Below are 26,157 nucleotides of genomic sequence, written 5' to 3' on the forward strand. Positions count from 1 at the left end.
TGGCACAATGAAAATGTTTAAAACTAAATTGGCTGTCGTATAATAGGTTTCAGTTAATTCTCCCGTGAGATATGTGTGGTGAATCAGAAAAGAAGAATTATCATGTAGTTACGATCCTCTCGGACATAAGAAGATACAGCAAGTACTAAGGAATATATTTGGAGCACTTGTTATGGAACTCGGGGACATGTCACGTGTTATGACCTACAAGAATTAATTTATTATTTGGTTAATTTATTCTAGTACAGAGGGTTTGAGAGATCGAACTTCATAAATAGGGTGATAATGCAAGTGATTGAAAGCAGAATAGTGAAGCCAACTTAGGATTAAAAATGAAGATTGAAATAGAGAGCAAGAAGTTGATCAAACCCTCGGCTCCAACAGTTGACCATCTTCGCAAGCTAAAAATCTCTTTCATTGATCAATTTCAGCTTCCAATTTATATTGGTGTAATTTTCTTCTACTCATCCAAAAACGATGTACATTACCCTTCATTTGTGCCTATTAGCGAAAGATTCCGGCTGCTAGAGAAAGCGCTCCGGGAAACCCTAACCCTCTTCTACCCTCTCGCCGGCCGGTACGTCGAAGAGAAGTGCCTGGTTGAATGTGACGACCAAGGGGTGGAGTTCTTGGAAGCCAAAGCTGATGGCACTCTTGATCAGTTTCTCCATGGAGAAACTGACCCCGATGATGTCCTTAGTCATTTGGCAACTCAACCTCATCAGATGGACCTGATTGGGTCGCCTCTAGTGGTTGTCCAAATGACCACCTTCACTTGTGGCGGCATGGCGGTGGGCCTGCACATCTCGCACCGGATTGCGGACATGCACACTATATCGTCCTTCCTGAGCACATGGATGATGGCATGTCGCGGAAGCATTCAGAAGGCGATCCATCCGTGCTTCGATCTATCATCTATTTTCCCGCCAAGAGACTTGCCTAAGCTCAAGCCTCCCGTCGGACAAATGATAGGTGCGAAAAACGTCATGAAAAGATTCGTGTTCGACAGCCAATCCATCGCGAAGCTCAAAGCCGTCGCGAAGAGGGGAGGGTTTGATTCCAAAAAGGAACCCTCACGCGTGGAACTAGTCACGGCACTCCTGTCGATTGCTCTCTTGGATGTAGCCAAGCTAAAAAATGGGCAATCCAAGCCGTTCCTAGTTGCGCACATGGTGAACTTGCGTGGAAGGACAGATCTCCTGTCGCACCAGAATTCCTGCGGCAATCTCTACATGCCGGTGCTCTGGAAGTCCGCGGTCGAGGTGAAAAGGCACGGGTTACATGGCTTGGTTGCTTTGATGCGAGATGCGATAACAATTTCGCTTGCCAAGTTAGCGAACGCGATAGACAAGGAGGATTTGGACGAGATTATGATGCACTTGATGAGAGAGTTTCAGGAGGAACTGCAGAAAGGCGACGCCGACGTGCTTCTGTTCACCAGCTGGTGTCGGTTTCTGCTGCACCGGGTTGATTTGGGTTGGGGTGAGCCTGAGTTTGTGAGTAGCTTATGCAGTCCGTTTGACTTGGTCACGTTGATGGATCACAAGGAAGGCGATGATGATGGCGGAGTTGTGGCGCAGGTGAGCTTGACTGAAGACGACATGGATCTTTTCTGTAAACAACATGACATTTTACAATATGCTTCACACAAGTGGAGAGCTTGAATACGAATTGACTGAATACATCACGAAGGCAGTGAACGATCTTATCATATAGTTGTCCGTGTTAAGGATGTTTAGATATACTCTCGAGATATTTGGGATTTTTCATCTGATTCAACGTATCACTCAGGATTATGCATATATCTTCTTTGATATTGCATATCACTGATTGATCTTGATTGATTATATTTGATGTTTCTGTTTATTTTATTTCCTTAAATAGTGATCTCATAAGGCTTATAAATAGCCTGATGTAATCTTCATTATCGTATATCGAAATATGTAGAATTTCTCCGATTCTTGGCTTTAACTTGGTATCGTAGTCTTTGTTCTTGAGGCAATCGGGTGCGCATATATAGCACACAATACATCCTGAGATCTACCCTACACCCTTGCATCATTGTAGCAAAATAAATTGTACTCGTTAAGCCATTCCATCGAGTCAAACTCCAGTTTGGTCTACGTTTGTGTAGTTTCTCTCAAAGTTTTTTTTTTGGTAAAGGTAAGATATATATTGACTTTAACCAAGGCGCAGCTATACAAGAGTAGATAGAAGAGCGGAGGGAGCCCGACACTACAAAAAAGGGGTCTTGCACTCGTGATGACACTAGTCGGTGTCATTAGGAGTGCAAGAGTGTCGTGGGTCCAAAAGAGGGACAAGGGTCCCTATGGAAAAAGAAGGAGGAACGGCCAAAACAGCACGCCCAAAATACAACCAGAAAAGGAAAATGGGACGACCCTCCTATCAGCCAAAAATAGTAGGATCGATGGCCCAACCAGCTTGTATTCTCCTATTGCGAGGCGTGTCTTCAACATGCTTGAAAGTCAGCGCTTTATCCTTCACAACCTTCTCCGGATGCGTCTTAATGGCAGGTAAATAGAGAGTTTGATTACGGAACAAGATCTGATTTCTTATCTTCCAAATGATGTGGCAAAGTGCTCCAAAGGAGAAACGGGCTATCTGTTGGTGGAAGCTGCGACCACCTATATCTTTGCATGGCCCACTATGATTATCCCGCCAAGGCCTATTATACCATGCAAGATTGCACTTGGTCGCCCAATATGAAGCAAGAGACGCTGTGTGGTGGCATCCAAAATATAAATGATCGACACTATCCGGTCTACACCGACAAAAGGCACATGTTGCATCCGAAATCCGGTTGTAACTAATCAGTACCACCTGGGTGGGTAGTCGATTCCGCATGGCCAACCATAGATGGAATGAGTGCCTAGGTGCCGGAGAACGATTCCAAATGAAAGCATGCCACTGTACTTCTTGTCCTCTCGGCCTTATGATATTCCAGGCTGAGGCAATGGAGAAGTCACCGGAGGAGTGGCCAAGCCAAGCAAAGCGATCAGAACGGCTCCGGTCAAGGGGTGGGATCTGCTCGGGCCATGCTCGAATGGTGGCCACAATCCGTGATTGGTGACCGGGGACGGCAAACACATCAGCAACCGTGGCTTTCCGAGGGATGCCCGAACGGTAAATGTCGATGTTGGAAAAGACTTTGTTGAGCGGTCCGCGTGGATGCCAAGAATCAAACCAAAAAGACACATTGCATCCGCTGCCCAACCGCCAAGTAAAGAGATGCAGAAAGTCCATCCTAAGATCAAGTATTTTTTTCCACGCCCAAGAACAGAACGTTGGCCTGGTGACTACCCAAAAATTCTTGTTCTTTAGGAACGTGGAATGAATCCATTTGCACCATAATGATTCTCTGTACGTAAACAAAAGCCATATATGTTTAAGCATCGCTGCCCTATTGCAATCAACAAGTCTCCTTATCCCGAGCCCCCCCTCTTCTTTGGGAAGGCAAACATCATCCCACGAGACTTTTGTACCCTCAACACCAAGTCTCGGTCCCTTCCACAGGAACCGCATTAGGATTCGTTCTATTCGAGACAATACGGCCTTGGGTAGCATAAACACAGCAGCCCGGTAAACGTGAATTGCATGTAGAACCGACCTGATGAGTTGAAGCCGACCCGCAAAGGATAGAAAGCGTTGAGTCCAAGATTGAGCTCTAGCCGTTATCAAGTTCACCGGGGAGTCACAGTCCACTCTTGACAATCTTGAGGAAATAACGGGGACACCTAGGTACCGGAATGGCAGAGCACCTTCATGGAAGCCAAAGACATTGAGGATTGCTTCTTTCGGCTCCATAGAACCCCCGGAGAAGAAGATCTCACTCTTGGACAGATTTGGCCTAAGACCAGCCCATGTAGAGAATCTATCGAGGCCATCCTTCATCAATGTAGCCGTTGGTAGGTTTGCCTCCACGAAAAGTAGTACATCATCTGCAAAGAACAGATGTGTGAGCTGGGTAGGCTTGCACCTCCAAAAGTATTTAAAGCCCATTTGCCGAGTGCAAGTCTCGATGATACCCGAGAAGATTTCCATGATTAGTGTAAATAAATATGGCGACGTGGGGTCCCCTTGTCGAATGCCCCTCCCAGCAGCGAAGAAACCATGTAGTTCCCCATTAATAGCCATAGAGAATTTGGGGGTGCGAATACAAACCATGATTAGCCTGGCAAATGTTTCGGGAAAACCGAAGGCTTGCAATACCACTTCTATGAAATCCCAGTCAACCGTATCGTAGGCCTTGCGAAAGTCCACCTTTATAGCACATTTTGGTAAGTACGGTTCATGATGGAAGCCGTTGAATAACTCCCGAGCAAGGAGAATATTATCACTAATCCGCCGTCCCTTGACAAACGCAGCTTGAGGGGGACTAACCAGCGTTGGTAGTACCGAAGCTAGCCGGTTGGCAATGATCTTAGTAATGCACTTATATATAGTGTTACAACAAGCAATCGGTCTAAAATCATTCATGGCTGTTGCATTAGGAACCTTAGGGACCAAGCATAAAATGGTGGTGTTGACCTGACGAAGTAGAATACCAGTTTGGAAAAAGTCTTTAACAGCCGAGAGAACATTTGGGCCAACAATCTCCCAAGTGCTCTTAAAGAATTCCACATTATAACCATCCGGGCCGGGTGCCTTGCCAGGTGCTAAAGAAAACAAGGTGTTGCGTATTTCCGAATCCAAAACGGGTCGGGATAAGAAGCGTACCTGGTCTTCATCAAGAACTCGCCCAATTATAGAACGCAACTCTTGAACCGAGGGCTGATCTTGCATGGGAACCGGGGCGAGGAGCTTTTCAAAATGTGAGACTATAAGTTTCTGAACAGCAGGCGGGTGCAGGAGGAGGACGCCATTATCATCCGCAACCGACATAATCCTATTCTGAGGATGCCTTTGGTTAACCGTATGGTGAAAGTATTTTGTGTTTAGATCTCCTTCTCTTAACCATAGAACACGAGATTTCTGTTTGTAGAATGCTTCCTCTTGGAGTCTGAGGACAGAGAAGGATCGGAGGAGATCACGCTCCCGATCGCCGAGCAGTTGATTATAAGGGTCTGTCTCTCGTGCATTCTGAACATCCGTCAAAGCCCGTCTAGCGTCTGATGTTCGAGCAGATATGTCGGAGAAAGACTCTTTGTTGAGCTCTTTGAGTTGAATCTTTAGAAGCTTGAGTTTAGTGCATAGGATAAACATAGGAGTCCCAGCAACCTGCATATCCCAAACCCGGGAAACCACTGTCATAAAAGAAGGATGAGAGAGCCGGAAATTGAAGAACTTAAAAGGCTTTCCGGCCATTCCGAGGTTCAAAATCCTGATTATCATGGGCGAATGATCGGACACCCCCGGGGCCAAAAAAGACGCTCGGGAATAGGAGAAGTCATTGCTCCATTGAGCGTTAATAAGAACTCTATCAATCTTCCGTTGCTTCCTTGTGTTCCCCGAAGAAGTAGACCACGTAAATCTGTGGCCTATATACCGCAAGTCATCAAGTCCCGCTCTAGTTAGGCATTCGCCTAACTCATCAAAAGCCGGTATCCACCGGGTTGAACTTCCCACCCTATCAGAAGGCTCCCGTATAGCATTAAAATCTCCAGCTACAACCCAAGGAGATGCAGCCAAAATCGAGCTAGTTTGGACGAGCTCCTGCCAGAGCCATCGTCTAGACACAAAAGTGTGCTCCGCATATATAACCGAAAGGCAACAAGCTTTATTAATAGCCAACAAGCGGATATGAGCGTGAATGGCTTGAGCTGAAGATGAAGACACAACACCATCCACTAACATCGGGTTCCATCCAACCCAAATTCTCCCTCTATGGGAGTACTCATAATTAGCAACCCATCTCCAATTAGGTACTAAGCTAGAAGAGATGTTCAAAAACCGAGACTGTGGAACCTTAGTCTCGAGAATACCAATACAACATAAGTTGTTAACACGAATTAAGTTTCTGATTTCTGCTTGTTTTAGGGGGTCAACAAGACCCCTAATATTCCAAACTCCTATAAACATTATGTACAAAGGAGGGATAGGAGTTACCGTCTCTTGCGGCTACCCCACTTCTTCTTCTTATTGTTATGTTTGGCCCCTTTAGTGGTATTAGGGCTGTTGCCTGAGCTGAATTCTGGTGAGGAATCCACCACCGGGGGTTGCAACGTAGCCAATTGTTTGACTATGGGTGTCTTCGTCCCACCCATATCTGCATCACCTTTACGGGTAGTTGGGGCCACTTGCGTGGGATCATCCTCCTTCTCGCTGCCTATTTCACTGGCCTCCATCTCCTCTTCTTCCTCCGACTCCGAGGAGAGCACCATTCCACGCCGTATACTCACCGGAGGCATATTTGATCCTGCTACTTCTTGGGGCTTGGGGTTAGTACTATGAGCTACAAGTAATCCCTGCTTATAGCCCACATTCATGTTATTAGGGCCAGCCGACTCTGTCTGTGGTAGAATAACGGAAAGGTCAATAGCATCCGAGACCTTCCGAGCCGAAGGCGTGGCAGGTTTGCGGCTCTTTTTTGTGCGGACTTCTTCCCACCTCTCCTTAGGTTTAGAGGCCTCGGGTTTAGAGCCGAAGCTGTTTCTCTCAAAGTTTTATGTATCAATTTCTCTAAAATTGTACTTGCTAAGCCTTTCCATTGAGTCAAACTCCGGTTGGGTTTACGTTATATAATTATGTTAGTATCTTCACATTATTTGTGCATGGATTTTTTGACTATTTGAATCTCTCCTATTCGGAATCACAGTGGACCCTTTATCACAATTAAAAGCCGAAAAAAGAATTTCAATTAAAGATATTTTGTCGCGGAGAAATTCTAACGAAACATAGTTACTTAATAAAAAGCCAACTAAAAATTACATAATAGGAAAAAGGAAAAAGAAATTTCTATTTACTTGTTATTGAATTAATAACACTTTAATTTTAGATAAAAGAATTGTGCCAATGATCAGGATTTATTTTCAAAAATGAAATGCCTAATTTGGTTTACCAACGGATACAAAATATTTTAGATAGTGACTCAATATTAACAAATAACCACCCATCCGAAAAAAAAAGGGACATCGGTTGGGACATTACATCACGCTTTCTTCTTTGGCTCCCTGTGGTGAGGCGTGATTATTGCCTTGCTAGCCGAAAATGTGCGCAATTTGAAGTCCGAGCCTAGAGGTGATTGGATTTAGGGTGGGTCGATTCCTACCTTTAAACATAAAAACTGGATTGGGGCGGTCGTTTCCCAATTTATAGAACCGCTTGGAACTTTTTTTCCTTTTATTTCTTCTATTTCCTACAAGTGGGAGTTTCCCGACTTAAAAAGAAAAAAATTAATTTACTTATTTGCGTTTGCTTCAGCATAAAAACTAAAAAAAAATTACAAAATCTTGGCTAGTTCGTCAATCCGGTTCCTTATGTGGAACTACGAATCCGACTAGACCCCTTAGGAACCACCCAAACCGGCTGGTTTGGTTCGGTACTCGGGTTGGACCATAACCGATGCACTCCCCTAGTTTAAACAATCCATATAAAAAATAAAACTTACAAATGTTGAGAAAAACCCCCAGTTGATTTTGAAGTTGGCTAAACAATGTATATTCTCCAATATCTGATTTAATACATTAAAATACTTGCTTTGCAGATTGTTCTTATGTACATTCAATTGTTAAGGAATTGTTACACATGATTAAATTTGGTAGACAAGGCTCAGACACTGTCTTGAGGAGCTCAAGTGCAATCATAAAGCACAGGCTCTGAGGGAGTATTCTAAGATATTATATTGTCACAACGGCAATCAAATCAAGCTAGATTTATTCATGAAGTTTATCAATCACACAGATAATTGAATATCTATCAAGGACGTGGATTAAGGAAGAAGGTGATGACTTACCAAGTGGAGTACTTTGTCTTTGGAATCCCTGATCACGATTGTATGGGCAATCTAATCAAATGAGAGATTCTAATTTTGGTAATCTCAACAGTTATGAAATCCTTTGTAGATAATCTCGTTCAAACGGTAAGTTCGGAGAGTGGTCCTTTGAAGACCTTTTGACGGTTAGTTTGAAGGTGAACGAGTATAAAAGGAGACCTCAAGGCTGAAAAGAAAACAAGAGTCCAGACCTTATAATTCCAAAGTTTAAGAAAGCTTCAACGTCCTTTATATATTCTTGATTCAAACATTGTAATACTTAGAAGTTCTCATTCGAGTTAGTGAGTGTTAGACGGTAAGTCTATTGACTCAAAGATCATCACTAAATTGTAAATTTTGAGCTTTTCACTAGTAGAATCCAACTTATTGGCTGTCAACGTGAAATAAATGGACGTAGGCTTGTTTTTTACTTGTGATAATTGAATTGTGCACAGGCTCGACTCGAAGTCATCTCAGAACTTGTTCTTGATCAAAATTCAGAAGTAAACTCTGTAGCTTGTTTGTCTTAATTCAACGATATTTTTCAACAAATTTTAATAATTATCTATTCACCCCACCCTAGTTGATAACGTTAGCATTAATGGCACATACGAGTCGAAGGATGGGATCATGATCCATTTAGATACTTCTATATTGCCCAAAAAACTTGATAAAAAAGGTCATTAAGGGTATGTGACATTGGGCAATTTTGTGGTACATCCAGAATACCACATGACTTTACGACAAGTCTTGTAATCAAATATGATAATTTCATAACATGACGTATTGTAGACTTTTTGGCCAATTATTTGTTGCCACCCCAGGAAACATAACCTGCCTTCAGAGAACTCCATGTGGGGTTGGACTCGCACGAACATGTTATGTGACGAATGGAGTCATGACAAAGTTTGTTGGCATGACAAGACGTCTCAAGATCCTCGAATCATCTCTAACAGTATACTTCGTGAATGGGACAAAGCAGAGCTTCTTAAAATTATTTATATTCGTGCCAACAAAGTCAACAACCAGGTTTTAATAATAATGATGGTGACAATTTAACAGTAATTTTCCATCTTGCAGGCTCGTAACTTAATAAATACATAAAACGAGGCACTTTCCTAAAAGTTGAAAGAGGCTTTTTAACATAACAAATATAGAACTCTTAATTTTTGGTACGTTCATGTGGAATTTCGAACAGTTGCATGTTGAAGGTTTTGGTGTTTTTATTTCATCAAAGGTATAATGAGACACTTTATTCCTCTTATCTTTGTCCGAAAATTAAAAGTTCCATCTATATTATTAATGTTAAAAAGCTTATTTCAACTTTCTGGAAAATGCCTTGTTATACTTTTTCTCTTGCAAGCGTGTAAAATCGCTCATACGAACGCTGGAATACAAGTATTTGTTACGATTTGCTCATTGAATAATATGAAGCCAAATAGGTGCCATATTAAACAATATTAATGAAAATAGAATTACGAGAGAGATGGGGTCCACTGTAGTTGCCATAGCGCAAGCTCAAGTTCTAGCTTCCAGCAACCATGGATATTCAAGCTCAAGTTACCCTTTTAGTTATTAATTGCATTTTAAAATCAAGGACTAACCTTAGTTCTTACAAAAAATATTAACTTATTTTTATATAGTTTGCATATAGGATAGTTTAAATTTCAGCATTGATGCATTACATTTTGCATTTAATTGGACCGACGGTAGAAACAGACCTAAAACAGACAAGCGGACTGGGCCGAAACTCATTAGGTAATTCGGCAAGGCATGGGGAGCATGTGCAAAAAATTAGAAGGTCTTTAGGCCTAATTTTGGACTTAATTCAGCCCATTAAAGTTAATTAATTAAAAGGGCTTTTACTTAAAGCTTTATTAATAGGAAAATGCACAGAATTAAGACCAGAAAGAGCAGACAAGCTCACAAAGGAAGCCATAGGCCAGCCGAGCCCATTCAATGGGCTGGACGGCCACATAGAAACTAAATTGAAAAGAAATCTTTTCCTTATGGACCAAATTGCAAATATCACAAACTTGTGAAGCCATTTCGTAAACAACTAAAAATAGCGCAAAACCTAGGAAAGTCTATTTAAGCTCGCTTAAGCCTCATAATTTAAGGTCGGCGATTATCATTTAAAATACAAGTTGAGAAACGGCAGGCCAAACTCGAGGGTACGACTCCCCTCCGCGGCTCCCCCTACTCGCGCGGTTGACTGCCTATCAACCGGATCTGCCGCTGCCTTGCCTCGACGAGCCAGCCGCTACACATCCACCATCCTGCTCCAACCGAGACACACACGGGAGATATTCATCGTTGGGCACTCACAAAGACCCGGCTTGCTTTCTTCTCTGCAGTATCACACGAAGAAAGGAAGGGAAGTAGTCGCTGTGATTAAAATAATCAAGTGAAGACAAAGGGGAATCCACTCCAACGCCAAAAAGATCTGCCGCAGAGTTCCTCGGCCAACGACTTCACAGCAGCAAGTCCATTCCAAGCGATACAGCCGTGAGGTCCTCATCATCACCACCGAGTTGTGGCATCCTATTCCTAACGAGAGCCCTCCCGCGAGCCTTGCTTGACGAACCGAGAGCACCACCGAATCGTGAGCCCTGTAAGTGATCGAACCACCAAGCGAACCGCTGTGGACAGTCGCCACCGTCGACCAAGACCAGCTGCAAGTCTCCTACCGTTCCTGAATGGCCGCTGCCAGTCGGTCCGATCCCAATCCATTATGACCAAACGGGAACAGAATATTTGTGCAATATTTGGAATAGGTAATTTTCATTATCCGATTGATTTTCTAGATAATGTTATCTATTTTGAACATATTTAAAATCTTAGGCATATTTTCATAGATTTAGAAAACTGATCCAGGTTAGGGCGTTTCCGTATCGACACCATGCACAAGTCGGAGGCCGGATCTCGATCATGAGATAAGGTTATCGATAGCATGGGAAATGGAACAGTCCAACAATTTGGATTAGATATTTTCTCAAAAGTCATGCATTATCTTTTGCATATTATCTTGATTTGTTTCCTCAACTTAAAAATCTCAAAAAGATTATCTAGATGAGATTGCATTAGCAAAATAAGATTTCTAGGAAATCTTACCAAATATATTAAGATTTCATTTTTAATAATTTGCATATAAAATAGGATTGCATCCGCATATTGATCGGATTTGCATTCTTGAAACATTTTGATTTAGGGATAAGATTTTCTAAATAATATTAGGATTTAATTCAAATTATTTCCTAAACGATTTAGGATAATCTTCATTTAGGGCATTTTCAATTACATTAATTAGTAATTTTGAAATTCATCGAAAACAACAAACATATGTTGTCTATGTGCATATCATATAGCCTAAGTTATTTTATGTCACGCATATAGGCTAGTCATTTCACTTCATATGCATGTCACATAGTTTAGATTGCATACTTTCCATGACATATAGTTTGCCATCTATAATCATGTCAAGGTTCATTCATTTCATATGCATGTTTAGGTTAATTTATCTAGTTTACAGGTTTAACTCATTCAGCCTAAAGTTGCATGTCATTTAGGTTAAATCCATATCATTTTTGCATGCAAATAATTGCATGTCATTCTAGTTAAATTATTTTGCATGTCATTAGAGTTAGGTCATTTAAATAAATGTCTTACATGCCATGTCATTTTTGTGTAAGAGCATAGTTGCATTTCATGCATTTGCATTCATCACTTAAATAAGTTAAAACCCTAAAAAATACATTGCATTAGACTATGTCTTGCGTTTCGGAAGAAAAATGCTAGGGTTTAGGCTACAACGTCCAAATACATTCCATTTCTTCCTAATCTCACAATTTATCTAATGCTTTCATTATTCGATGTTTTAATAATGTTTGTGCACCTGTATGGTCACCTCACATGTTGAGACTTTAGATTAAAATTAATCAAGCTTCCTGATTAAATGTTTTTTTTAAATGAAAAAGGCACCAAAAGTGTGTTAATATAAATATTAGCGTATCAAGTCCCCTAACTCATTAATCTCTAGTTCATAGAACTAAAGTATTTCTCTCGATGTCTAATCAACCTACCATACTCGAAATTTATATTATTTGCATGTTAAGAATTAAAGCCTAAGTTGCAATTTGGTATGAGCTTGTGAGAGCTCAAGCAAAGTTAATAACTTACTAATACATTATCCTAAGAAATTTTAGTTCGTGACAATTGATTAAGAGGTTCATAGCATATATGGATCACGACAATGAGTTGCAATGTTCTCCAAATCACCATATGATGTTTGTTGGGGGAAACTTTGATCAACAATCTTTGTTGTTGCTATGATATCAGTTTGATGAAGATAATTGTGAAGGTGAAACTCAAAATTTACACGACTGAAGAGAAGAGGAGACACATCTATTATAATATTTTTTCTCTCACATTCAAAAAATTCAAAGCAATACTTGCTTATACAGAAACATTTTCTATGTTATATGTCTACTTTGGCTGAATTGCCTCACTCCCTAAAGCTCACCTTTTGTAGCTTCCTCTATTCTGAAGCTCTCCCTATTGGAGGATTTCCTCAAGCTCACACCTTTGTTCTTGGCCTCTCTGGTTGCATGTGGCTTTCCTCGAAGCTCACCTTGCTATGGTGGTTTGAGGCCTTCTTTGAGACACTTTTGGCCCGATTTCAAATGCTTCAGCATTTGCCTTTATATAGGATTGTTACACGACTCTTGACCTTACTCTTAAATGACTTATAGATGTATCTAGCATTCCAAAGAGATAGATTCCTAGAAACATGAACATACATGATGCATTTACAAAGCATTAGTTAGACATAGAAATACGAAAAGACTCTTGAAAACGAAAAGACTCTTAATTATTGCACTAGTCTTGGAAGCCAAATAGACAATCAACATCAATTATCAACATTGACAACTTCAACCTTGAATAAACAACTTGTACGCACAATCAACGGCTTCCGTGTAGTGGATTTGGTTTAATTTCTAATACTTCCTCTTAAACCAAGTTCTCTTTTATCAATCATTTCAAGTAGGTTTTTGAACTTCCATCTTCACATGAGAAACTTTACAAAGCCTTATAGTGCGCAACCTAGCTCAGATGCCAATTTGTTGAGGGGAAACTTTGATCGACAATCTTTGGAGTTGCTCTAATACCAATTTGATGTGGGCTAATTTTGAATGTGAAAACTCAGAATTGCCAAGACTCAAGAGAAGAGAAGGAAACACTTCTATTACAACATTTTTTTTTGTTTCACACTCAAAAACATTCAAAGAAATACTTGCTTATACATAGACATTATCTATGTTCTATGTCTACTTTGGCTGAATTATCTCACTTCTTGAAGGTCATCTTTTGTTGCTTCCTCTATTCTGAAGCTCTCATTGTTGGAGGCTTTCCTAAGATCACAGCTTTGCTCTCAGCCTCTCTAGCTGTGTGTGACTTTCCTTGAAGTTCACCTTTGCTATGGTGGCTTGAGGCCTTCTCTAGTCCATGGCACTTTTGGCTCAAGGTTCTTTTTGCCCGACTTCAAATGATTCACCAATTGCCTTTATATAAGCTTGTTACATGACTCTTGACCTTGCTCTTAAATGGATTATAAATGTATCTTATATTTCAAGGAGATAGACTTCTAGAAACACGAACAGTCATAATGCATTTACAAAGCATTATCAAGACATAGAAGTACGAACGGACTCTTGAAAATAGCACTAGAATAAAGACTCTTAATTATTGCATCACTCTTGGCAGCCAAATAGACAATCGACATTAGTTATCAACATCAACAACTTCAACCTTGAATGGACAACTTCAACCTTGAATCAATAACTTGTCCACACAATGGGTAGCTTCCTCGAAGTGTATTTAGTTTAATTTCTAACACTCCTCCTTAAACTAAATTCTCTTTCACCAATCATTCCAAGTAGGCTTTTGAACTTCTGTCTTCTCATGAGAAACTTTACAAAGTAGAGAGCACAACCTAGCTACGATGCCAATCTGTTGGGAGGAAATTTGATTGGCAATTTTTGGAGTTGCTCTAATTCCAATTTGATGGGGATAATTTTGAAGGTGAAAACTAAGAATTCACACGAATCTAGAGAAGAGAAGGAGACACATTTATTACATTATTTTTTTCTCTCACACTTATACAGAGACATACTCTCCGTGCTATGTCTACTTTCGCTGAATTGCCTCACTCCTTGAAGCTCATCTTTTGTGGCTTGATCTATTCTAAGGCTCTCACTATTGGAGGCTTTCTTGAGCTCACACCTTTGCTCTCAGCCTCTCTAGCTACGTCTTTCCTTGAAGTTCACCCTTGCTTTGGTGGCTTGATGCCTTCTCTATTTTGAGGCACTTTTGGCCTAAGGTTTTATTTTCCCGACTTCAAATGATTCACTAATAGACTTTATTTAGGCTTGTTACATGACTGTTGATTTTACTCTTAAATGACTTATAAATGTATCTAGCATTCCAAGAAGATAGATTCCTAGAAACACAAATAGTCACGATGGGTTTACAAAGCATTAACTAGATATAGAATTACAAACAGACTCTTGAAAACAACACTATAATAAAGACTCTTAATTATTGTACATTCTTCGATGCTGAATAGACAATCAATATCAATTATTGCCATCAACAACTTCAACCTTGAATTGATAACTTGTCCGCACATTGACAACTTCCTCGAAGTGGATTTGGTTTAATTTCTAGCACTCTCCTTAAACAATTTTTTTTTCATCAATCATTCCAAGCAGACTTTTGAACTTTTATCTTTACATGAGAATTTACAAAGCCTGTAGAGTGCGCAACTTGGTTATGATGCCAAATTATTGTGGGAAACTTTGATCGACAATCTTTGGAGTTGCTCTACCAATTTGAAGGTGAAAAATCATCATTCACGCAACTTAAGAGAAAAGAAGGAGACATATATATTAAAATATTTTTTCTCTAGCTAAAAAACATTCAAAGCGATACTTGCTTATACAAAGACATAATCTTTGTTACGTGTCTACTTTGGCTGAATTTCGTCACTCTTTAAGGCTTCCTCAATTCTGAAGCTCTCACTATTGGATGCTTTTTGAAGCTCACACCTTTGCTATTAGCCTCTCTAGTTGCATGTGGCTTCCTTGAATCTCCCCTTTACTATGGTCGCTTGAGGCCTTCTCTGGCTTGACACACTTTTGGCACGAGGCTCTTTTTGCCTTACTTCAAATGATTCACCAATTGCCTTTATAAAGGCTTGTTACATGACTATTGATTTTGTTAAAACCACAACCAACTGCTCTAAAAGCTTAAGCTTTTAGAGCAGTTGGTTGTGGTTCTAACATGGTATCGAAGCAGGTGGTCCTGAGTTCAAATCTTTCCAGGCCCCTATTTGCCTCCCCATTTGAATATTTCCACGCTTAGTCCGGTCTTTGCCTTAGGGCTAAGCGTGAGGGGGAGTGTTCTATTTTGCCTCCCCATTTGAATATTTCCACGCTTAGTCCGGTCTTTGCCTTAGGGCTAAGCGTGAGGGGGAGTGTTGAAATATATAAATATTAAACCATGTCTTCTTCTACAAGCTTAAGCTTTTAGAGCAGTTGGTTGTGGTTCTAACATGGCTTTTAGAGCAGTTGGTTGTGGTTCTTTAACATGGTATCGGAGCAGGTGGTCCCGAGTTCAAATCTTTCCAGGCCCCTATTTGCCTCCCCATTTGAATATTTCCATGCTTAGTCTGGTCTTTGCCTTAGGGCTAAGCGTGAGGGGGAGTGTTCTATTTGCCTCCCCATTTGAATATTTCCACGCTTAGTCCGGTCTTTGCCTTAGGGCTAAGCGTGAGGGGGAGTGTTGGAATATATAAATATTAAACCACGCCTTCTTCTATAAGCTTAAGCTTTTAGAGCAGTTGGTTGTGGTTCTAACATGGTATCAGAGCAGGTGGTCTTGAGTTCAAATCTTTCCAGGCCCCTATTTGCCTCCCCATTTGAATATTTCCACGTTTAGTCCGGTCTTTGCCTTAGGGCTAAGCGTGAGGGGGAGTGTTCTATTTTCCCTCCCCATTTGAATATTTCCACGCTTAGTCTGGTCTTTGCCTTAGGGCTAAGCGTGAGGGGGAGTGTTGAAATATATAAATATTAAACCATGCCTTCTTCTACAAGCTTAAGCTTTTAGAGCGGTTGGTTGTGGTTCTAACGGATTTTACTCTTGAGCGATTTATAAATCTATATAACATTCTAAGGAGATAGATTCTTAGAAACATGAACAGTCACGATGCATTTACAAAAGCATTAACTAGATATAGAAATACGAATAGACTCTTAAAAATGACATTACAATAAAGACTCTTAATTATTGTATCGGTCTTGGAAGCCAAATAGACAATCAATGTCAATTATTGACATTGACAACTTCAACCTTGAATTGACAATTTGCTCAATACAATCGGCAGCTTCCTCAAAGTGAATTTGCTTTAATTTCTAACAATGATCCTCTCACCAAGGTCTCTTTTTTCACTAGTGAGCTATACAATCTTCCTTCTCCTTCATATTTTGGTGACTCTTTCTTCTCTTTCTCGGTTCATATTGCTTTACTTGACTATAAAATTTTGTTTCAAATCCAACTAGGTAAACCCCCACTCTTCTACTCAAGATATTTATTTTTATCTAACTTAGACACAATTTTGTAGCTCAAAAAAGTGTTGCTTTGGCTTCTCGTGTAAAAGATTGATCTTATCAAATTTGAACAAATGATGATTCTTTACACGTGGCTTTGAAGTTTTTTTCTGCCTCAGTCTTTCATATATTTCATAATAGATATAGAAAAAGGAAGATCCAGTATGGGTAGGGTATTTGGAGTTTCAATAGTTGGTGGTTCCAATTCTTGAAATCTAGAACCTAAGCCTGTAAGCTTTTGGAATCACCCTGGAATCTGGAACTTGTCGGGTCCACAGGTTACAGAGTACTATGTACTACTATGCATTATTTTCAATTTCTTATCTAATAAAATTTAGGTCAATTTTGGTTATTAACACTTTGAACATTCAAGATAACACATAAATGGCTCACATGCATATTCTATTCTGATAGTAACATAATTCTAAAACAGGAATAACAGTAAAAGTGAAAGAAAGAAAAAAAAAAGAATTAGATCAACTTTCATCTATCATTTAAATCCATGAGTATACCAGTCTCATTTCACAAATTAACCATTGGCTCTAATATCATTTAGTGGGAATGCCCAACAAAGCCCGAGTCTTGAGCCCGTCAACATATTTTATTGAACTCACATTCATTCAAATATTCAAGCTAATGATTTATGCGTCAATCAGGATATATTTGGTCAAACGTGCGCTGAGTTTTTATTTTTATTTTGGTACTCTTTTGCTGCAATGACACCACGTTGATCAGAGAGTTTAGCTGGATTCGGCCGTGTTACGCTTCTTGCCGCTTCCTTTCTTAGGGCTTGCAAAGTACTTGGCATTCACTTTTGCGTTTGATGTGAGGAATCTTATCACATGAGTGCCTGGAAAATGAATAGATAGGATTATCACCCCAACTGATTTAATTAAATGGTCATGGATTACACATGGCCACTTGATTAATCAAGTGACTGAAGATTCCTCATTAATGTGATACGTTGACAAAAAAAAAAAAAATAATGTCAAATGAACCGACAGCTTCAAAAGAACAGACTATACTTAATGTGAAGTACATTGAATTATGATACTACCATTTCCATATCAAATCCGAAACTTGATGAATCAAGCGACGATGAATGCACGTCGGAATTCCTGTGTTTACGAAGCAAATTAACTAGCTAATAATAATTGATAGCTCGATGGAATAGAATATACTTAGTGTGGAGTACATTGAATTATGAGAATGCCATTTCCATATAAAATCTGAAATTTGGCAACCTGTTTAGCACTTCAAAGTCTTTCCACCACCTAAACGTAAGTATTCAATTGTCATAACAAATATGAAATAGAATATACAGTTGCCAGTTTTTAGCTAGGAAAATATTTATCCTTTGAAAAAAATTTCATGGGCATTAGCGGCTAAAACTAAAGTAAATGACAGTGTAGCGCACATCTGGTCTACACTCACTAAGAAAGTCTGGTTAGCCAGTTCTTTTATTCTCATGTGGCGTGTTTTAAATAGGATTGTGCTACCTAGTAAATAATTTCGGAATATTGTGTGGCAGCTAATTCAGTCATAAACCTTTCAAGTGTGTCAATTTAGTCATAAACTTTTTGACGATTTGTTAATTGGTCCTTCTAGCAAATTTTGGCAGGAAAATTGCTGATGTAGCGGTCGAGCCTTGCTAGTCACCCCCAAGGCCCGATAATCGGTGGAGGAAGAAGGAAAAGAAAAAGAAGAAAAAGTTCAAAAAGCTTCCAAAAATTCAGAAAAAAATAAAAATATAACAAATCATCCACATCAACGCCTGTTGTGCTAATATGGACTGTTGGCGTCCATGTAAGCGGTTAATTGACCGGAATGGTTAAATTGGGAAATCATCAAAAGGTTTAGGACTATATTGACAAATCATTAAAAGGTTTATAACTAAATTGGCACAATGAAAATGTTTAAAACTAAATTGGTTGTCGTATAATAGGTTTAGGATTTTTTAGTTAATTCTCCCGTGCAATATGTGTGGTGAATTCGAAAAGAAGAATTATCATGTAGTTAAGATACAGCTAGTACTAAGGAATATATTTGGAGCACTTGTTATGAAACTCGGGGACATGTCACGTGTTATGATCTACAAGAATTAATTTATTATTTGGTTAAATTTATTCTAGTACAGAGTGTTTGAGAGATCGAACTTCATTAATAGGGGTGATAATCCGAGTGATTGAAAGCCCAATAGTGAAGCCAACTTAGGAGAGAAAATGAAGATTGAAACAGAGAGCAAGAAGTTGACCAAACCCTCAGCTCCAACAGCTGACCACCTTCGCAAGCTAAAAATCTCTCTTATTGATCAGCTTCAGCCTCCAATTTATGTTGGTGTAATTTTCTTCTACTCATCCAAAAACGATGTACACGACCCTTCATTCGTGCCTATTAGCGAAAAATTCCGGCTGCTAGAGAAAGCGCTCACGGAAACCCTAACCCTCTTTTACCCTCTCGCCGGCCGGTATGTCGAAGAGAAGTGCTTGGTCGAATGTGACGACCACGGGGTGGAGTTCTTGGAAGCCAAAGCTGATGGCACTCTTGATCAGCTGCTCCATGGAGAAACTGACCCCGATGATGTCCTCAGCCATTTGGCAACTCAACCTCCTCAGGTGGACAAGATGCCACCTCTAGTGGTTGTCCAAATAACCACTTTCACTTGTGGCGGCATGGCGGTCGGCCTGTGCATCTCTCACAGGATTGCCGACGTGACCACTATATCGTCCTTCATGAGCACGTGGGCGATGGCATGTCGCGGAAGCATTCAGAAGGTGATCCATCCGTGCTTCGATCTATCATCTATTTTCCCGCCAAGAGACTTGCCTAAGCTCTAGCCTCCCGTCAGACTGATGATAGGCGCGAAATACGTCATGAAAAGATTCGTGTTTGACAGAATCCATCGCAAAGCTCAAAGCCGTCGCGAAGAAGGGAGTGTTCGATTCCAAAAGGGAACCCTCACACGTGGAATTAGTCACGGCGCTCGTGTCGATTGCTCTCTTGGATGTTGCCAAGCTAAAAAATGCGCGATCCAAGCCGTTCCTAATTTCGCACATGGTGAACTTGCGTGGAAGGACAGATCTCCTGTCTCACGAGAATTCCTGCGGCAATCTCTACACGGCGGTGCCCTGGAAGTGCGTGCTCGAGGTGAAAAAGCTCGGGTTACGTGGCTTGGTGGGTTTGATGCGAGATGCGATAACAACCTCGCTTGCCAAGTTAGCGAACGCGATAGACGAGGAGGATTTGGGCGAGATGGTGATGCACTCGGTGAGAGAGTTTCAGGAGGAACTGCGGAAAGACGATGCCGACGTGCTCCTGTTCACCAGCTGGTGTCGGTTTCCACTGCACCGGGTCGATTTGGGTTGGGGTGAGCCTGAGTTTGTGAGTAGCTTATGCTCTCCGTTTGACTCGGTCACGTTGATGGATCACAAGGAAGGCGACGATGATGGCGGAATTGTGGCGCAGGTGAGCTTGACTGAAGGCGACATGGATCTTTTCTGTAAACAACATGACATTTTACAGTATGCTTCCCATAAGTAGAAAGCTTGAATACGAATTGACTGAATAAATCACGGAGGCAGTGAAATGCACGACCTTATCATATAGTTGGCCACATGGGATCAGTGGAATATATAATTTATACGTCCACATTGTAAAATTCGAATGTAATGAGAAGAATTTCTGGAGTGAACTGATCGGAAAATTTCTACAAATTGAACTATCTGATTGCAAAACTCCAGTTGTTACTAGAAGTCTGTCTCGATGATTGATCATGACGTGCTGAACAAGACGAGGGGAGTCCAAAATGACCCACCGCCGGCCCGGTATGAACGCCACATAAGTTACTCGGACAGTAGTAGGTAAAGCATGAGTATTCTCTACGATTGGTAAGCACTTTGTATGTTAATTTCAAGCAATCTACCTGCTCACTTTCTATTTTGATTACCCGACCAGCACTAGATCCGAGAACCACCCTAGTGGATCATTAATTCAATTTGGACTAACGTCATCGTTTTTATATTACTCTGCGGTTAGTGAACCACCACCATGTTAGTTCGAAAATGGTTCAATGACAATCTGGAGGAAGAGGTACTTACAAGACTGTTATTCGGAGTAAAGTGGATCTGTACTATTGGATCTGAAGGGTCTCATGTAGAGGTGCTCAGTTCCCACCCTAGAATCAGGAACCGAACTAGAAACGTAAGTTCTTATTTATGGAACCGGAAACAGGCCCACCTGTTCCTAGAATCGATCCAATCCAGTTCCCAAGTGGGTCCAGAGGATCTGATGGTGATATCTTTTTTTTTTCCCTGTTCCATAATACCAAGTGTTGTTGCATAGTCTAAGCTCTCATTCTTCAGTGTTTTGGACCTTTAATCGATGAAAATCTTGGTCAAAAGATACTAAAGGTGTAATGAATTATGATGAAGTATCCTTAACTTGCTAAAAACAAAGTATTGATCCGGTCCAGGAGGTTCGGTTCTATAGGTAGAACTGGGTACTGGACTGACAATCACCAATCTAAAATTTCAGAAATCGGGAAATGCCCAAAATTGGCCGTTTTAGTTTGGTTCCCTGTTTGGCCCGATTCTAGTGCTCATCCCTTGGCTCATGTAGGTAGCTGGGCGTTGGCAATTGGTGTGCTTGTGTCATAGTCCTATTGTATCATATGCTATTGTCCTATTAAATTTTGGTATAATGCGACCACGAGACAACTGAAAATCGTAGCATATTCTTAAAGCCCAAACATATTACGTAAATGGGTTGCCTAGAATGAGACGACACTTTTAATGCGTTTAAGATATAACCTTTCATATAAATGGATAAAAATGTGTTCAAATGTTATTCTAACGTGCCTAAAAATGTAACTAAACTTTGTGTTGATACGAACAACCCGTCAAGCTGTTTAACTAATTGGGTCTAAGCATGTTGTAACTGGTTTAAAGAATGATCCTAGGAATAATTCATTTATTACTCATAATACCAATACCTTTCCTAACGGAGGTTTCAATTTACCAACTATTATATGAAATTATCAACCTTTGTCTGAGTAACTTACCAGTCTTTCCTCGATTAAATTATTAACTAGTTTTGTGTTACCAACTCAAGTTGCTTACCAACTTTTTATATGTTTTTTTCTTTTGTAATTACCAACTATATAAATATATTATTTTTATTTGCATTACTCGCCAGCTCGTGATATTTACTAACTACTTTTTAGTCATTACAAATCTCAATTAGAGTGATTAATAATTTTTCTCTAATTCAATTATTGACTAGTTTTATGTGTCTAATTCGTATTTGAGTTAGTTACTAATTTTTCATTTTTTCTATATTAAAAAATTTCTTTTTATTTACCTTAATTTATCAACGTGTGTATAATATTACCTATTTTTATTTGTGTGATTTACCAACTTTTCTTTGATTAAGTTAGCATCTAATTTTTGGGCTAACAACTCTCGAGCTGCTTATCAAGGTTACTTTTTTTACTCACTTTTCTGTTGGGTTATACCATTTTATTTTCCTCACATACCAATTTTTTGAAAAATTGCGAACTCTTTCTAGAAATTTGAGTGATTATCAACTTTTGTTCGATTGAGTTACTGATTAGTTATAGGTCACCAATTCTTATTGGAGTTAATGATGACTTTTAGTTGGTTGCCAACTTCTATTATCTTTAACTAAAAAACACGCGTTTCTTTCTTTTTCCCACTTTTTCACTTTCTTATCAACTCTTAACTTAACAACTATTTAATGAAATTAACATACTTCTTTTTGAGCGACGTAATAAAATTTCTTCTTAAATTACCAGTCCTCTTTATTAACTCTCATTGAGTTGCTTACCAAATATTCTTGAGTTTCGCCACTTTAACCTGTCGTATTTACCGACTCTTTTTAGATTAACTAGTTTTGTGTTACCAATTTCTTATTTGTTAGTTACCAATGCTTATTTTTTCGTTCAATTAATGACTTATTTTGTCTTTGACAAAATGAGTGTTCTCTTCCCTAACCAAATTATATTTACTTTTCCTTACAAATACCTTAACTGTACCGTATTGTTAAATGAAATTACCAATCTTTATTTGATTGATGTCCTCACTTTTTTTCCGATTGAGTAGCTCTTGACAACTAAATTATAGTGACGTTTTGTTATTAATTGAATAGAACATTACAGATCGACCCCAATCCCTAAACAAAAATAATTTGCGCTTGTACTATAGTTTTAAGAACATTTAATAATAATAGGTCCTCATGATTTGTATCTAAGTCGGTCCGGTCATAAATTACTTTGGGTTTAGCCCAAAATGTTGTCCGGCTTGATCAGGGAAGCATCGAATTACGATTGCTGGGCCCCTGTGAGCCCGACCCTTGTGGATGCCAAACATTTTCCAATTGTTAAAGAGCAAGTTTACAACAAACACCAAGAAAAGAACGTGAATTTTCAGCTAAGGATCCATTTGTTTCGCGGAAAATTGATGATTTGAAAAAAAAATTCTAAAATGATTGTTTGTATCGCTTGGAATAATTAATCGATGAAAGATAACTTTATTATTAACATGAATATATATGTACACACAATGTTCATGGTTGATGAAAATAATATTCATTCATTCATTTCGGGCAGCGAATGAGTGATCATTTTTAGGAAATTTTTTTTAAATCATTCATTTTTTGCAAAATAAATGCACACAAAAGAATGTTGGGAACATTGCCAATGTGATGATTGTTGAAAAATCCTCAATCTTGTTTTGATGATAACAAAGATAATCAAAAGCTATTAATGTGTGTATTGATTGAGTTATATCGGGTGATATGTACACAAGCTGATATGTTGATGTTTGAGGTTAACAAGATATTGGGCATTAAAGATGACTATAAGCTTGAAGGATCTTCAAATAAGGTGAACATATGGAAGGACCTTGACTCAAGTGAACAAGTCGAGAAGAACGAGGACGTTCGTAATGACTTGGAGATATAAAGATTAGGATAATAGTAAATGGACCTTGGTAAAGGTGAACAAGCTTTGAATGAGCATATTCGGTAAAGCTTGAAGGACAATGAAGATAAATAGCTTGGTAGAGTCGAAATTGCCAATATGCTTGGAAGGATCCGAAGAAAGATCGAGTGTAGCCAATTGTTATCGAAGGAGCAGATTGTTGGCGGATAGCAGTAACCTTTTAAAGATGAGGTACAAAGATTGTGATGACATCAATGACCTATGTGAGTCCAACGAAGACTAGGTACAAGGATAATGATCTTGACAATGAGGAGAACAAGTTAAAGATAGCGAGATGCTCACAATGACTTGGAGGTACCATCGTCAATATATCATCCCGATGGCATCTTTGGATGCTAAGATATTCAAAAGGATTATTGGATAATAGATTACAAGTCATTCCCATGTTTTTTTCTATAAACAGCACCAACGGAGCCAATGATGAGTTGTGACTATGTTTATGTCGATATCGGGTCTTGATGATGTTTGAACAACAAGCATGTGCAGGTGTTTATTGGAAAAAGAATATAGCCATTGGCAGGTAAAGATGTGCGGTGGAAAGATCGGGAAGTCCATCAAGGAACAGGAGCATGCGTTTGTCGGCTTTGTTAAAGTAGTAGTGTCAGAACGGGAGCTGAGCAAGAGTTTCAAAACAGTGTCAAAACAGTAGCTGGTGCGGTTCTAACGGATCTCTAACGGCCGGTTTATCTACTCAAGCCTCTCCAACCGGAAGATTGAAGATGGCTATTTAATGGAAGTCCTTCTAGTCTAAAATGATAGAGAGCACAATATAGAATGCTAATATTTGCTCTGAGCTAGTTTTCATCTTGCCGTTTGTTTTGTTTTCCAAAAAGATCTTTTCTATCATGATCATTTTGTGCTGTAATCGTGTGAAAGATCAAGTGTATAAGAGCAATAGCAGCTGAGACCCGATAGTGTGATCTATCAAGTGAAAGGATAAGTGCTTACTTGTTATAACTTGTTGAGCAAATTACTAGTGGATTCTAGTCTTATTGTGGCTGCTATTCTTGAGGGTGGATGTAGGCTTGAGGATAAAGCCAAACCACTAGATATTGTTGTGTGCTTTGATTTCTCGTGATCTTTATACATTTATACACACAATCAGCTCACGATATTTCAAACTTCTGTTGACATGATCTCTACAATGTCTCTGGAAATGTTTGATCCGATGTTTGAAGTTGAACTTGTTATTCCACAAATGTTTTTCATAGTTCTTTAAACAACCTATTCATCACCCTCTAGGTTGTATTGTTAGTCCCAACAAAGAGAAGTCCAGCCATGAGAGAAGATGTTGAGGGATTGCTAGATGGCCTGGTTTCTTCAAAAATATTCATTCCACTAGTGGTGAGCATAGTTCGGGTTGGTAGGAAATCAAACCGGGAATCGAACTTGTGGTCCTAGCTCCCAATTTTAGGGATCGAGGATCGGACCCGATTTGAGCTATCTAATGGATCCGGTCGAAGGTTAAAACAAATGAGATAGGCATGCCACCTTTATAGCAAGTCGTTCTCTCTTTAGTGTCCCACATCGACTAAGAGACACAATGAGAGAGAATGAATTTCTATAAGTACTTGACTCACCCATCCTTTTTGTCAAATTGAGCCATAATGATCCTTTTTGTCATCCACATAGATATGATGTTCAGAAGGATAAATGGAGGAAGCTAAATTAAGTTTACGTTTAAATTTAACAAATAAATAAATAAATAAAATATATTTAGTTGGTTCGGGCGGTCTAATTCCCTCTCGGAATTGCGAACCGAACCGATCATGACCAGTTCCACTTTTGTGGAACCGGGAACCAGACCGAAACTTTCAAGAGATGGACCAACCTGACCGATTCCCCGGTTTGGGTGGTCCGTTAGGCTCAGCCCTCCATTCTACTGCTTCAAAGGAGAAGTAATTTCCTAATTGACATGCTTGACTCAATATGTTATAGTTGGTATGGTTCTTGGAGAGGCAACAAGTAATTGGAGAGAAGTATGTTAGAGCTAAATAATCCCATGGGACACTCCCATGCAATAGCATATGAGAAAAGTCCAATAGATGTTGGACTCGCAGGAACATGTTCTATGTCAATTTTGCAATTGAAAAATTATCCTACATGACCAATGGAGTCGCGACAAAGTTTGTTGGCATGACAGGAGGTCTCTAGATCCTCCAACCATCTCTGACATTATTCTTGGTGAATGAGACAAAGCACGGCTTCTTCATTTTGAGGCTGGTCAACGAAGGATCCTGCATCTCAAATAAAAAGGAAAATTGACAGGATTTTACATCTTTCTGGTACATGAACTTCGAGGGCTTGAATGATTTATGCAATAATAATGATGTCTAGCTTTACTGGAACATCCTAAGCTTTGTCAACTCATTGCTTTACCTCAAGGGGAGAGAAACTATTGCACTAATTATTCATGAGGAAAGTTAACTATGTTTAGCTTACGTCCGTGAAATGAGTAAATTTAACTAATACTTACCAACATCCGCGAAATTTAAAGATGTTGTCACATCTAGACATGATATTATCGTAAACTTATTCTTCAT

The 26,157-nt window shown here is 39.5% G+C and overlaps 3 protein-coding genes across 3 annotated transcripts; all 3 read left to right on the plus strand.

Moving 5' to 3' along the window:
* The first annotated feature begins 332 nt into the window (after positions 1 to 332).
* On the plus strand, positions 333 to 1,664 carry LOC115730804 (acetyl-CoA-benzylalcohol acetyltransferase-like). Its single transcript, XM_030661415.1, has one exon. The coding sequence runs from the start codon at positions 333 to 335 to the stop codon at positions 1,662 to 1,664; it is 1,332 nt and encodes a 443-aa protein (XP_030517275.1).
* Positions 1,665 to 18,818: 17,154 nt separating this feature from the next.
* LOC115731793 (acetyl-CoA-benzylalcohol acetyltransferase-like) lies at positions 18,819 to 19,433 on the plus strand. The gene has a single exon (XM_030662465.2). The coding sequence runs from the start codon at positions 18,819 to 18,821 to the stop codon at positions 19,431 to 19,433; it is 615 nt and encodes a 204-aa protein (XP_030518325.2).
* Positions 19,434 to 19,650: 217 nt separating this feature from the next.
* On the plus strand, positions 19,651 to 20,136 carry LOC125315211 (acetyl-CoA-benzylalcohol acetyltransferase-like). Its single transcript, XM_048279645.1, has one exon. It carries the CDS (start codon positions 19,651 to 19,653, stop codon positions 20,134 to 20,136), a length of 486 nt encoding a protein of 161 aa, XP_048135602.1.
* The last annotated feature ends 6,021 nt before the right edge of the window (positions 20,137 to 26,157 follow it).

This window comes from Rhodamnia argentea, chromosome 5 (genome assembly GCF_020921035.1).
Source record: "Rhodamnia argentea isolate NSW1041297 chromosome 5, ASM2092103v1, whole genome shotgun sequence".
Lineage (NCBI taxonomy): Eukaryota > Viridiplantae > Streptophyta > Magnoliopsida > Myrtales > Myrtaceae > Rhodamnia > Rhodamnia argentea.